The sequence below is a fragment of the Delphinus delphis genome, chromosome 2 (genome assembly GCF_949987515.2).
Source record: "Delphinus delphis chromosome 2, mDelDel1.2, whole genome shotgun sequence".
NCBI classification, from domain to species: domain Eukaryota; kingdom Metazoa; phylum Chordata; class Mammalia; order Artiodactyla; family Delphinidae; genus Delphinus; species Delphinus delphis.
This window is the reverse complement of record NC_082684.1, coordinates 145158796-145174520: the sequence shown is the minus strand read 5'-3', so window position 1 is coordinate 145174520 and position 15725 is coordinate 145158796. Positions and strand designations below refer to the sequence as shown.

The following is a 15725-nucleotide window of genomic DNA, read 5'->3' as shown; positions in this document are numbered from 1 at the left end:
CTATTTTGCATAAGTTCCTTTTGAGTAGATCATGTGTGGATGCATAGTGCTGAAGACTTAACTCTGTTTGGCTGTGTGGATGTATGTCTTGGAGAGAAGCTGAGTGCATTAGCTGCAAACAGTAACATTTTCAAAATCAACATGTATTGTGCTTATCCTGTCCCTGGAATGGGCAGCAATTCTTTGATGTATTACTACAATGGAAAAACGGTAAGTCTTTTTCTTTGTTCAGATAGCTTCTAACTGGTTTAAGGGAAAGGAGGGTAGATTAATTACTTTTTACTAAAACCTGTGAGGTTTTGTTTTATCATATTCTGTAATACGTTAAGATTGTATGTTTCTTTGTAAGTATGGTTAGCAAAGTTGTCTTTGACACGGTTACTCAATAGTTTTTGGCTTTTATTTTTAAAATAATATAGAAAATAAACTTGAATTTGTGGGATATTTTTTTAATGCCTGATGTCTTTACTAGTAATGAGCTTGAAAGTACATTAGTTTTAATGTTTTCTTATATTGTAAACATATAATCTACATGTAAAATACATATATAACAGAGAGAGAGAAAGAGGGAAGATTACTTGATGCTTTGTAGATAGAAGGGAAAGATGAAAGTCATCTTAGATATTCATAAAAATAACAAGTATGAAGCTCTGGGAATGATTAGGGAAGCAGTCAGCTAGTGAGGGCCGTATTTCCTGTTTGGAGTTTCAGGTCCGGAGCCTGACTTTACTCAGATACCATCTGTTTCCAATCAAACTAGAATTTTGACCCTGTACAGATTCATAAAATAAATCACTATTTTTCAAAGAGTGCATTTATACATTTTCCAAAGAATGTATTTCTGGTCGATTTATAGCACATGGTTAGATGTTTTAAAATAATACCTTTCTGTGTTGCTAAGTAAAACTTCTCTGTTTTTTAAATTAATTACTCTGTATTAATTACTTAGTATGTTTCTACAAAAATATCTTTAAGTCAGAGGATTTTGTGTATTCTAAAAAGAAGGTGAACTTCTGGAATATTCAATAGGACTTATCTTTATAAGATAGTTGATAAACATAAAAATGTTATACTAGTGAATAGCAATCTTGGGTTTATGTCAGGAATACAGTATTTTCCTCCTCAATTTTTCCAAAACAATGTATTAGCTCAGGTGTTTTATTAAATACATAAATGACTTTAGCAATTTTTTTTGGTCAGGAGTAGAGGCATTTTTAATGTTAATGTTTGAAGTTATAAAAAAAATGAATCACATTTTCCTAAAATAGGTATACAGTCAGTTATGTTGGTCCCTTCCCTTTTTATCACTTGAAAATGTTTTAAAGTAGCATATGACTTTAACCAGTGTACGTGAGAACTAATGAAAGCACTTTTTCGTTCTCTGACTGCTTTGGTAAGGCCTCTTTGGACTTCGTTAGCATTTGGTTCTTAACTTTTCAGTAAGCTTTCTTACTAGATGACAATCAAGCCAAAATATCCTTAAACTCATTAAAAAGTATGTGTTCACACTAGCCATATAAACAGAGCTTTGGAGAATGTGAGAGGTAGGTTTAGATGGGTGGTATAAGTGAAATAACTTGATCTCTATGTAATTTCCTTGGCAACTGTCTTTCAAATGTGAAAATTTTTTCTTTTATGTCCTATTCTAAGTGAAATAGTCTGTTTGAAAATGGTGTGTGTGCAAGTTTAGTAAAATTAATCATACAGGACCCCTGAAGCAGAGAGACTATAACTCAGATTGAGTTTAGATTTTATTCTTTCAAGAGCACAGATCACTCTATTACAGCATTTCTCTTTGTTCTACATTTAGGGGTGGAGGGGTGGGGGACAGCTTTGATCGTATTAAGTATTTCCAGGCTTACGGTAGATGACATGGCTGGTATGTTAGAAAAGTGTAGCCTGAAAGTTGATAGCCTGTGCTTGATATAGGTCAAAGGTGACTTTTATGTTCTTGAAAAATGCGTAAAGGATGATATATTTTCTTAGTCCTCTGTATCATAAGCCCTTAGTCTTATATGTGTTTTACTTTTACCACATCTAGTTTATTATTGTTCTAACTCTTCAATAAGAAAATCGTATAGTATGTAATTATATTATCCAAAGACTATGGTAAATACTTCATCTTTGTATATATTGGGAAATGTCTGCCCATCAATGCTTTATAGTAAAAAGTAGCACTTTAACGTTGCCAGAGTCTAAGTGAAATGTATTTCCTCACTTGAGTTATAGAATTTTTGTATAATTCTCATAATGAACCGGTTAAATTTAAGCTCACTCTTTAACTCCATTTTATCAATTTATCTTAAGATGATAGGACAGATTTATATTTTGAATATTAACATTTTGATTTCATTTTTAAGATCCTTTTACGGGTATTATGAAAGAGTGAGAAATCCTGAGTGATACTGGCCTTAAAGAAAATGCTTTCCTTTTTTTTTTCCGGTTTTTATTTTTAAATTTTCAAGTTGATTTCCATATATTTAAGGATGCTTGGGGTAATTTAATAAATAGACTGAACAGACTCTAGGAAAAAAGAGATTAATAAGAGAAGAGCCTTTTCATATTTTGTTATTTAAGATTATGTGGCCGTATTGTACTGTTGGAAATATAAGAGGCTTGGGCATCTATGTGCAGAAAAGAAAAGGCAAAAAGGCAAAAATGTTAACCCTGTTTTCCCCACTATCAGAAAAGAGAAGGGGTTAATGCTTTATATCACATGTAGCTTTTGTGTAGCTGTATTATGTGCCATGTTATAAGATATTAATATGTGTTTATGATAAATAGGGGACTTAAAATCACTTTGAATATTATCTATTTTTTTGAACTTTGAAAAATAGCAAGGAATAATGGATTTCTGAGATTCCTTACTTGTAAAGAACTTGGCCTGCACTCAGTTTTCTCATTGATATGACTCAATTGTGTCCTTTATGCCGAAAGGTAGAAAGTCTTAGAGGTAAAGGAAGGAAAGTTTTGGGAGGAGAGGATTCCTGTTCTCTTCACCTATCTCATCAGCCTCCATTTTCTAGGCCTTGAACTGAAGATGCTATAAAGTGTTCCAGGTATAAAAATTGCAGCAAGTACAGGCATGATGCTCTTTTCATTATTTCAGAGGATTATTTTATTATTAGAGACAACACAGAAATCCAAGTTTTAAAACTCAAGCTTAGAAACACATTTTGAATATTCACCTTCTTTGTATGGAATCTGGGAAAGAAGAGACAGGAACTAACATGATCATAAGGGCTACTCTGTGTCAGGAACTACGCTGGGGACTTTATGTTTACCTCATTTAATTCTCATAACCACTCTGTCATTTAGCTGTTACTAGCCTCCTTTTATAAGTAAGGAAAAATTGGTGCTGGGAAGTTAGGTAACTTGTTTAAGCCCCACCCTGCTAGTTAAATATTGAGGCCAGAACTGAACCCAGGTCTGTCTCCTAAGAGCAGGTTTTCTCTTTTCTATCATCCAAGGACAAGTAAACTAGTCTCCATAGCAGAGGGCCAGATTTCACTTATCCTTACTACTGGTTGTATCAAAGTACTCCGTTGGAAAGAAAATGTCACTGAGAAAAACACTAGGCCATTCTTACAAATAAATATGTTTTGCATGTATGATCAGACTTACAATTTTATGAATACTAATTGATATGGTCAGTCAAGCAGCTTTTTACTAGTTTCTATTTAAGATGAAGAACTTAAAACTATCCTAGATATGTTTTTAAATGCAGGAAATTAGAAGGCCTCTTCTAATAGAACCCGTAGTAGTGAAAATTGGTATAGCCATGGTTTTGGCACCTGCCTCCCCACATAATTTGTATTATCATAAGAATTAGAGCAGCAAGTAGCTAAAATTGCGTTGTAAATACTTCTAAGATTTATTTTTCAGATAAACATTTTCAGTTAATAAAAGCACAGAAACCAATATGAGAGTATATAGAGCTACATTTCTGTTCCGTTGGGGATTTACTGCTAATTAGCATGAGAGGGGAAAGTATATAATTAATTAACTCGAATTTCCAGGCTGGCTATGGGCCCAGTAGGGTTAAATCTAACATTTGTATGATGAGGAAAACATGAAGTCATTTAAGCATTCTCTGAAGTCAGAATGCTAAAGACATTGGATGACAAGGAGTTTAGCTTAAATCTGCTTTGATTTTTTTCCCCTTTATCAAAAATGTATGAGACGATATTCTAGATATGAATCCAAGAAGGTCTTTTTTTCTTGATTCAAGTGAACACAAATACCAGGAAGTTAAGCCTCTGCCAGGAGAATATGTTGTCACGGGTCAGGTTTATTAATCTTTTAGAAGGAAATTTATGTTCCTTTCCACTAGCTCATGAACATATTGAAGAAAGGGATCAGGTGCTGTATTGTTGGGTCTAAATATTTTTAAAATGTAGATAGCGAAGAAGTGACACTCATTGATTTGTTCAGTACATTATCCTAGCATACAAGTTTCAAACCCAGTCCCTTAAAAATTCCATGGTTTATCTCTCAGGAAAAAAATTTGTGCTTATTATAAAAATGATACTGGTTACAATAAAGAACTGATAAAATACGCTCAGTGATGTTAAGATTAATTAAAATGTGTTTGACTTACCTAAGAAGAAATTCTCACACGTGAAAATCACTATTACTCAACTATACTTTTTAGACAGCAGCAGTAGTAATTGATTTTAAGCTGCTTTGTACTGAAAGCTAGAATTCTTTTTCTTATCGTTGTTAGAAAGGAAATTTTACATTATTTCACCCCAAATCGCTCTCCGGAAATTCTTGGGAAAAGATATTGGTCCTTTTATTTATGAGTGTTGAAAATATGAACATATATTTATGCCTTTTACAGAAATTTCAGTTGTGTTTTTATCAGGCTAACTAATTAGATGAAAAGAATCTTTCATGGATAGCTTGTGTGTCCCTTAGTTAGTCCTACTTCAGACATTTTGCTTTATGATGCCTTTTGGTTTCAGTTCTTACAGTATTTAGTACTGGAGCTATATAAATATTCCTCCCCCCCCATAGGCTTGGAATTACCATAAAAACTTGAGTAGTAGGTTGGACTTTACGGCAAAATTTACTACATTTATGTAATATTAAAATACTGAAAACATTGAGATATTTATCAAATCTGTCATTTGTTTAAATATTCTTGGATATTAGGAGATTCTTAAATTAGACTGCTATTTCATGTACTTAAATTTTTAAATGTCTTTTTCTTTTGGGTTGTGCTGGTTTTAATTTTGATTAAAGAAAGAACCAGGAAAGTGGGAAGCCCTGAATTTCAGAAACTTTAAGATTTTGACATTTATGTTAAAGATATGCTTTTTCTCTAAGTTTATGCATAAGGTCAGTATGCATAGAAAACAGTGGATCCAAAATGATCAGAAAAATCAATAGGGCATAGTTTTTAGGAAATTTCTTTAACTTTTAGTTAAATTTAAATTTAACTAAATTTAAATTTAGTTAAATTTCTTAATCTAAAATTTCTTTAACTCTTACTTACTTAGCACTCTTATCTCAATGAGTCCAATTATTTAAAGCAGAAATTTTACTTACTCTTTTTTAAGCAGCCTCTTTTTAGTAAATTCAGGTCCCACAAAATGCAGCGGTAGAAGGAAACTGTTTATGTATATTATTGTGTATGAAACTTGCATAGGTTGACCAGCAGTAACTAAAAAATTCTTATAATAATTACCTAGTTTTTCTTTCTTAGTTTTTGAGTGTTGACCCTTAAATGTGCCTACTTTTAAAATCAGTGGCCCAGAGGTTTAATTAGATTTTAAAGCTAGAATTTGAGTTGGGTTGGGGTTTTCTTTTTTTCCAGTGACCTGAACTGTTTTGTTTGTTTGTTAGTTGTCAGGTTTTAGATACTCAGCTAGATCTTGAAAAATTTTTATTGCTTAATACAAAATATAGTTACATAAAATGAGATAAATTAAGTGTATGCTCCTGAATATAGTATCACATTTTTATTTTAAAATTATGATGGTAGGGTAAATTAGCCAAATGATTTTGTTTTGCTTTATTATTTTGGTAAGTTGATAAAGATTATGCTGGAGATGATTTATGCTATTAGCATAAACTTTTCACACATTGGAGGTTTAATGTTAGCATTAAAGTGTTTAATGGTATTTAACATATTGGAACTTAAAGAGAACTGCTAGTCAAACCATCTTGACAAAAGCGCTAATAGAAGCCTAAACATAATGAAATAATCGGTAATAATTTCTGTGTTAGAGCATGTTCAGGAAAATTTATAAGCTTCTCCGTCTTTCTTCTTTCCAAATTAGATAAAGGTGTTCCCAAAATGTTTAAGAGTTTTGGTTTTCGTTTCATAGCCTTTGGAGTTTATGAGACTCCTAGAATATTTCTTTCAGAATAATTTATCTAATTTTAAACTCGTGGGTAAGGAAGAGTGATTTCATCCTGTATTGTTCAATATGTGATTTCATCCTGTATTGTTCAATATAGTAACCTGTAGCCACAAATGACTATTTAAATTAATTAAATTAAAATTAAAAATTCAGTTTCTCACTTGTACTGTCCACATCTCAAGTGTTCAGTAGTCACATGTATCTCCTGTATTGTACAGACAAAGGTACATTACTGTCTTTTCAGATACAGAACATTTCCATTATTACAGAAACCTATTGGACAGTGCCCGTCTAAAGCATTCCTCTCATTTTCTGTGGAAGTGTATCTTAATTAAGATATCTAGCGAGCTATTGTCACATACTAAAGAAATTTCCCAATTCATTTCCTCATCATTTAGAACATTTAAAGATATCGGGTACCACACAGGCTTTGGATCTATTTTTAAAAGCATAGGGAATGGCATCATCTTTTAATTCATCACTGGATGTGATAAGATAAAAAGAAAAAAATATCTTTTTAGCAGAAGCTTCTACTTTTTTTCATCTTTGCTGAACAACTGTCAGAAAATCATGCCTTTCTGCCTTGCAGAGATGTTTCCAATATTAATTACAGGAAGGATGCACTGAAATCAAGAGCACAGTGCACACCTCCAGCCTCTAAAGCTAAACAGAGTGGACTGCCCTGAATTGGGGTGATCCATATGACTAAACTGAATCACCCAAGCAGGAAAAAAAGGAATGTTTTTGCTAACTTGACTCCAATTGGTTTTATGAGCTAAAACATTCCAAGGATAATTGTGTAATCACTGTATAGAGTAATGTAAATATTCATCCCTGAAGTACTCTGTCACTCTTAAAAAGTAAGTTTGGGTTGATGGGATGAGGACAGTAGAGATATTACTGTGAATTTATTCTTTTCAAACATACTTAACAATGAAAGGAGAGGTATCTGTTAGATTTTCAGTTATATTCGTTTAAGTTGAGGTAAATGTTATGGTTCTGTTCACCCAACACTCAAAATTTCTCTCTTTTCCATTCCTGGAGGAGAAAAATTAAGTACTTGAGAAAGAAGGACATTCCCACATGATACCTACTTTGAACCTGACATTCTGAAATGGAGGCTAGAATTCTAAAGAAAATTTCTAATTACCACATTTCAATAGAACATCTTAAATTACTTAATTGTACTTTTTCTGTTTCTTTTTAAAATAGTGTGACTCCTGGTAGATTTTAATCACCTTAAGCACACATATTCCTTTCTCTTAATTTTGTTTGTTGTGATACAAAATCATATTTAAGATTTAAATGTGTGATTAGATCATTAACTAGGAAAAAACTGGCATCTATGTGCAGGTGATCAGATGACATAAGCAGTCTGGTTTTAATTTGTGGCCAGTACTGATTGTAACTAAAAGAGACTTGCTCTTTTTGTGGAATTGGCTGACTATTTTCCTACATCTGGAGTTAATAAAGTCTTTGAGACCACATCAGTTGTGCTTTGCCGCAAGAACTCTTTGATCTGAAAAATCGCAACTGGCACAACTGCTGCTTCATAACATTGCATCTATGTTTTTGCAAGCTATGGTTAAGATACCAAAAGTAAAGTTTTTTGTCGTGTGTTAGAAATGCTGTTAGATGGGCCTCTTTGAGAACCATGGTTTTCAAAACATTTTTATCATGATAAAAACTTTGAACTTATGTTAGTAAATAAATGATAAACTTATAGTAATTTAGAGTTTTTACCATTTTCATTTATAAGATCTATTCTTTAAAAGTCCATTTATCTTTTTCAAAGTCTATTTATAGAGACTAACATTAAAAACAACTTTGCCCTAAAATGAGCCCTGTGTTCTCAATACAGCTTCAAAATTTTTACATACGAGTAGGCAAGCAGGCAAGCCTCTTCTTCATGTGTTTTATCTTGGTTTTCTTGCTTTCCATGATAGTCATCAATTAACCATTATCTGATCAGCATATTCTCCTTTATTTACAGCGATTTGTAAATCAGTAAAGTCAGCAAAAGTTCTTTTGTAAATCAGCAGAAGTTCTTTGCTTTTATAATTGCATACATTTAAAAATTTTTAAAGTGTAAGTTTATCTTGTATGGAATATAGTGAATTGAATAGAAATAAGGATAAAGAAATATATATTGGGAGATTATATATAAATTTTAACTGACAAATTATGTAGATTTTTTGTGTGAAATGACACATCAAAACTGGAGTTTTTCATAAGTATCATTGGGAGGTTTACATACTGTTTCAATCTAAAAGCTAGATAGAATTAGAGAACTTTATATTGTATACTTTCAGATCAGTGATGGTATACATAGTAAATAAGCATTTGTGACAAAAACATGTTCTAATGCTGTCTTCTAAATTTTATTCTCATTTGTATTTTCTTTCTACATCTCGTTTTTGTTGTTTGTGGTTTCAGCATAGTTTGGGAAAAATCTGTATATTATAAAGGGGACAGAGGACATCTAGCTAAAGCTAAATTTTGATGCTGAAACTTGATTAAAAGAAAAAAGTACAAAATTCCTTTCCTGAAAACTTTTCCTGCCTATCAGCCTATCTAATACATTGCAAACACATTTGTGTATATCCAGTTCTTTCATTCTAACTCTGTCTTTATGTCATAGCACCGAACTAGAAAAATATGTTTAATATGTATAATGCATAATCTCCTATCTAGGATCCTTCTGGGTAATTCTTAGGAATATATCTTGTCCCAAACTTTTCAGGTACCACAAGTGTGTGTTTTCTGCTCTGGGATATAAGAAGTAGGAAACTAACCTGAAAGGCAGTCCATTAAAAAGACACACCTGTGCTTATAGTAGCATGGCTAGCAAGAAGACTAAAAATTGACTTTTTAACCTTTTATCTAGGGTGAACTGTATATAAGTAGGATGATGTCAGACAAAAACTATAAGAAATAGCAGTTTGAGTACTAAACAGGCACAATATGTAGCAGTGTAACTGCTCTTAATAAGAATTAGAAAGATATTATTAGCTAATACGTAGTGAGTGATTACCATGCTAAACATTTTCGAGCCTTCTGTGCGCCTTAGCCATCTTGAGGAATCCAGGTTGTTTTTGTGGGTTTTGTTTGTTTTTTTGTTTGTTTTGGGGGGAGGTTGTTTTGTTTTGTTTTGGCCGCACGGCTTGTGGGATCTTAGTTCCCCAACCAGGGATCAAACCTGTTTCTTCATCATTAAGAGGGCAGAGTCCTAACCATTGGACCGCCAGGGAATTCCCTAAACATTTTGTGTGTATTATCTCATCTAATCTTCCCATCAACCCCTGCCCCCCCATGCAGGTAATGTTAGCACCATCTTACAAATGAGGAAATTGAGCCTCAGAAGGTTAGGTAATTTGCCAGGAATCTTTACAGTTAGTTAATGCCTCAGAGAAAGAATAAATGACAGTTTATGTAAATAAAAAATTGGCTCCCATTTTAATCTGTGTGTGCTTCCTCCACTTTTTTATTAGTGCATAGGAATGTATACTTGATAAAAATATCAAACTGTGTGGAAAGGCATAAAGCAAACGTCTTCCTCCCCAGTTATAAGTCCAGAGGTGTAACCATTAAGTTTCTTACGTGTAATTCCAGAAATCTTCTGTGCTTATGCAAAAAGTATGTGGATGCTTTTTTTTACGCATCCTCCCATAATTTTATTGAGCTAGTTACTTTTTTTCACGTTAAGTGAACACTTTGAATTTTTATTTTGGATTAAAATTTAATAGTTGTACCCTTATCAGACTAAACAAAAGAAATACGTTTCATACACTGCTCACAGTAGGACACCTTTCCATTCTTCCTGACTCCTGGTTTACTTTTACTTTAACAGACCATGTATCACCTTAAGTGTTACTTACTTGTCTTCCTTCTTGGTTTCAGTAGTCATCATGAGAATGGTTTGATCATGTTTTGATTATTACAGTTATTTGGATGCCCATTTAGTTTTCCAGAGAAATGACAGAGTTGGCCATTTGCCAATTCAAAATGTTCATACTTTGTTTATCTGAAGCAAAGGTTTACCACAGGAAATTAATACTGCTCTGACAGATTAAATGAGCCTTTCCTGAAAGCTGTGCCAGACTTGAAAATCTACTTGAAATTAAAGAATTAAAACCCCTGAGCAGAACTTGGTTTAATTTTGCCAACCCTACTAAGTTAAGGAAGTTTCTGAACAATTGTGTTGTGCCTTTCACAGTTAACTTTTAACAGTCATAAAGAATAGTAACATTTAGTCTAACTCATTTTGATTTTGATAAATCTTGTAACAGTGAAAAGAATGGATTTTATGAACAAATTCATAAAATAAAACAAATTTTATTTCATGCTGTATTCAAAAGACATTAGTTTCCACTATCACATTTTGAATCGTGAGCCTATATGGATTTGTGTTTTGTAAGCAAAGTCAACATTTGTGACTTTATTCAACCACCTGATGTAATTGTCACACAAAGATGCATTACAGGGATATTTAGAATAGTTTTTTCTCTAGTAATCAGTTAAAAACAAACAGGTAGATAATATCCAAGTTAGACGTTATTTATGAGGATTTAGGCCGTTTGTTTGGATTTGTGGTAGGCCTTTTTAGATATTGGATAGGCCTTTTTAGGCCCTTCAGGAAATGTAACACATTTTACATAAGTGGTATGACAGTCATTTACATTTTAATTAAATTTCCTGTTTAATTTTAAGGTATATGCACCATCCCCAAATTCAGATGACTTCAACCGTGAATCTCCTAGTTATCCATCTCCCAAGCCACCAACCAGTATGTTTGCAAGCACTTTCTTTATGCAAGGTAAGTACTGCCAAATAGTTGTCAAGTACTACAACAGTTATCTCTTGTATATTAGCTAATATTTTAAAGTTGTGAGGAAAGAGAATATCTGTATAGAAGTTCAGACATTTTTTATCTAGATATGTTTGGCTGAAGCAAATTAAAATTTAGTTTTAAAGTTTCCTATTGCTAATTATTGCTGACTGCAATGTAGTTGGATTACTCAGCGAAGCATCGGAGTGCCCATCTAATATTGATTGAATTTATAAAGGACTTCAGTTGAGAAAAGTGAGTAAAGCTGCTCTTTCTCATTTTAGGATTTAAATGTATAAAAGCTATTAACAATTTTAGTTTCTTGTTTAAATTACAGATTCATATCACCCCTAGAATTATCAGTGCAAATAAAAAGTGAATATCATAGAACAGAATAAGACTTTAAGAGAGAAAAAGTGTTGCACTTCCTTTCATTCTTGTTAGCAAATCATTTTTATTTGGTCTTCTGTGGTTTTGGACTATGGGAGCAATAAATTACTACATAAATGGTTCCTTGACTTTACATTGGTGAGTGAAGTCATTGCTAACACATTTCTTTTGAAGGCTGACTATAATATAGTCATTATCCATTACTTAGGTTCTCTGTAAGAGAAACTTCTTTATTCTAGTTTAAGAATGTTTGGTATAATATACATTGCTTATAGATTAAGAACTTTTTGTATATGGGTATACCATTTAACCAAAAGTTAAATCCAACCTATCTCCAGATTTGGAATTTTTATTGTCCTCCCTGATATGAATTTAGGTCTTGTGAGGATTTTTATAATGACCTGCCTACTACAGTTTCAATTACTTTTTCTCCCTCTAACTATAAAGCTTTTTTCCTTCATTTAACATAGTAACTATACAGTTTGGAGGGAAGAAAACTAGATGTAAGACTAGGTTGGAAAGGGGAAGAAAAACCTATCTGGAGGGTACCCTTTGAATTTTTATAGCATCATCAAAATAAAAGAAAAATATTGGCTAAGGAAAATTTTATATTTCTCTTTTTGTCTTAGATGGGACCCACAATTCTTCTGACCTTTGGAGTTCATCAAATGGGATGAGCCAGCCTGGTTTTGGTGGAATTCTGGGGACCTCCACTTCCCACATGTCTCAATCCAGTAGTTATGGCAGCCTTCATTCACATGACCGCTTGGTAGGCTGTAACACATGACTAGGGTGCAGCAACACTTTGTCCTCACTTGTGTTTCTTTTGGATTACAAGTGTAAGATTTGATTCTGCCAAAACTTCTGAATTTTGAAATACTTCTAGGTTTACTTCATGCCTTTTGAAAAAGTAAATGACAAGAGTAGTGCTCTTCAGCTGCTAATTTATGATGTTCTTTTTAACCTGTTATAGTAGTTGCCCAGTTATATGTGCATATTATTCAGAAAATATATTTAATAGATCATGTCTCTTTCCCCCTTTCTTTAGAGTTATCCTCCACACTCAGTTTCACCAACAGACATAAACACAAGTCTTCCACCAATGTCCAGCTTCCACCGTGCCAGTACCAGCAGTTCACCTTATGTTGCTGCCTCACACACCCCTCCCATCAATGGATCAGATAGCATCCTAGGTGAGCTTTTTTAGGTTGGCAAAACTCCCTAAAACTGAATTTGGCGATTTATAGTGAATCTCATATTTTTGAATACATATATATATATTTTTGTTCTTTTCATATTTTTTTTTCCAGCTTTATCGAGATACACCATTGACATATAGTGCTGTATAAGTGTAAGGTGTACAGTGTAATGATTTGACTTAAATACATCATGAAATGATTATCACAATAAGTTTAGTGAGCATTCATTATCTTATACAGACACAAAATTAAAGCAATAGAAAATTTTTTTTTCTTTGTGATAACCCTTGATTACTCTCTTAACTTTCCTAAATGACATACAGCAGTGTTAGTTATATTTATCATGTACATCCCCAGTACTTACTTATAACTGGAAATTTGTACCTTTTGACTCAACGTATTTTTTAGTATTGAGTTTAAAAATGAAAGAAAGGAGGAAAAGAAACTTTCTGATTTTCATTAATGTACAAACTGGTAAGGAACCCACCTTTACTTTAGCTTACTAAATACAACACATGCAGAGTATTTGCAGGTTTATTGTGACAGATGTGCAACAACAATGGAGAACACCATTGAAATAATGGCAGAGTGCTAAAAAAGCATGCCTCCTTGCCTGCTAAACTTCTTAATTTGTTTTCCTCTTTGAAATATTCAGGAACCAGAGGAAATGCTGCTGGAAGCTCACAGACAGGTGATGCACTTGGAAAAGCTTTGGCATCTGTAAGTATTGAATTTACATATTTTGCTGAATGATTTTTACACTGCTGAATGCAGTGGTTAGATTTTGTGGGCAGTATGCGTCATAGTTAAAGGGTGTAGTTATAACAGGACCACTTCATTACTCATTTAGAGCTATTTTCGGTTTATATTGATTTGTACTGCCCTTAAAATAATTCACAAGAACACTTTCCCACCCTATTCCCACAAGAACTGTCCTTCTACTTTCCGTTTAAATATCTGTTTTTGTCTTAATGCAACAGATGTAGGGAAAAGAAAAAGAAATTTGGGCATTTTGAAATCTAAAGCACAGATTACTGAGGTTAATAGTTAAATCTGTTTATTAGTTTTAAACATATACTTTGTGAGTTGCCCATTAAAATAAGTCAAGTGGAACCAAGAAACATAACTCAGTTATTCTTCTGATCCAGAGAAGGAAGTGCTTTTATAAGGATTTTTTTCTAACATGGAAGGTATTTTATATATTTTTTTTAAAGGAAAGAATAAGCATCTGCTGCTGATTCATTTAAGACATAGGAGATGAGAGCCTTTCCAAAAAGGAAAAAAACAGATTCATTGAAGAACCCACGCTAAAATGAGTAAAACTAATTTGAAGGAATCCCATAGTATTTTCCTCAGCAAGTAGTTTACATCACACCAGAATGTTAATGACAAAGCAATGAATTGCTTTAATAAAGGCAGTGATCGGTTTTAATATATATGATCCTTAAAACATTGAAACGAAATCCACTCTTTTGGGAGAACATTTACCGGTAGTCCATAAAGATTCCAAATCTAATTATTTAAGAGGTACTTCTGCTTTGTATTTTCTAAAGTTTCTCCTTAGGCTTTTTCTTCCTTCCTTTTTTCCTCCTGAGTGATATGCCTCTCAGAATTTTTAGAGTTGTCTTACTTATGTCTTACTATGAAGTGCAGTTAACTCTGTCAAACACATTTGCTGCTGTTCATGGGAAAGGCAGACCACTTAATGTGTGAGTAGTAGGAAGCAGCTGTTGAAATTTAAAGAGATAAACCTCTTTGTGAATGGTTTCTGTAAATAAATGTTACTCTAGAGCAGTACACGTTTCTTGAGAAATGAAGCCAAGTCAAATTCATCTACCACATAGTGGTGGCTCACACAAAATAGAGCTCAGTAAATGTTTGTTGAATTCAGTCTTGCATCATATGACAAAAATGATGATGATGATAACAAAACCCACAAAAATATCATCTGTAATTTGTATGCTTACTAGGTGCTAGGCACTATACTAAGCATTTACATGCGTCGTTTCATTTAATCCTCAAGAAAGCCCTGTGAGGTTGGCATTATTATTCCCACGTTACAGATGAGGAACTAAGGTTTAAAAGGTTAAGTAACTTTGCCTCAGAAAGATTAAGTAACTTGCCCTAGGGATCACCAGGCTAGGAAAGGTAAAGCCTAGATATTAGATTAGATCTGATCTAACTAGCTTCACTTCCAGAAAGACAGTGGTACAGTGACTGTTATTTTACAAGGTGTTGATGAGGATTAAAGGGAGTGGTCTCACTTATTCTGGACTCACTCCACATGATGTAAACGACCTACTTTGGAAGAAAATTATTCTATAATATTAAATGAGTGCCTCCCAGGTATTTGATTGACTTGCCAGTTCCTTCTGCTGATTCTGTAAGAATCCAGTAGCAGATACTTCACAGGTAGAAAGACAAGTAACATTTGAACTTTCGATACTAAGCAACTTAAAAAAGTATAACCTGCATTTCAGGGGCTTTTTTCTCAAAAGTTTTTGTTTATTTTATTCAAGGAAGACTTCCATAAAGGATCCTTGGCAGATAGGCAGGCAGGAATTTGTGATGTTGTCAGTGGTCCTCCAAGCTCCTTTTCAGTTACCGTTCAAGTCCTTGACTATTCTGCCATATTACGACCAACATACTAGCTAAACCAATTGGCATTTGGAAAAGAAGATCTAAATTCAGTGTGAGTGGAAGCCAGGGGAGAATGTTTAATCTAGTTAGTGGGTGGGCTTTGGTTGTCATGGAAACTCAGCTCTGTCATCCTGTGTTGTTACTAGGCAGGAGCAGCCAGGTCATTCCATAAATCATTTCTGTCATAGCTGATGGTGATGCATTCCATCTGCTCCATCACTGCATGCCATAGTCTGCACACTTCAGATCCCTTCCTTCAATCCATCTCCTGCCCCAGTCTGCACCAGACACCTCCCC

At 33.4% G+C, this 15725-nt stretch overlaps 1 protein-coding gene across 4 annotated transcripts in view; it reads left to right on the top strand.

Moving 5' to 3' along the window:
* The window catches only part of TCF12 (transcription factor 12), a 380372-nt gene that overhangs the window by 321336 nt on the left and 43311 nt on the right, over window positions 1–15725 (top strand). For all 4 annotated transcript variants that reach the window (XM_060005912.1, XM_060005911.1, XM_060005915.1 and 1 more), the window contains 4 exons: window positions 11082–11187; window positions 12219–12358; window positions 12638–12782; window positions 13444–13508. In XM_060005912.1, the coding sequence (XP_059861895.1) occupies window positions 11082–11187; window positions 12219–12358; window positions 12638–12782; window positions 13444–13508 (456 nt within the window). The remainder of the gene's footprint in view (window positions 1–11081; window positions 11188–12218; window positions 12359–12637; window positions 12783–13443; window positions 13509–15725) is intronic.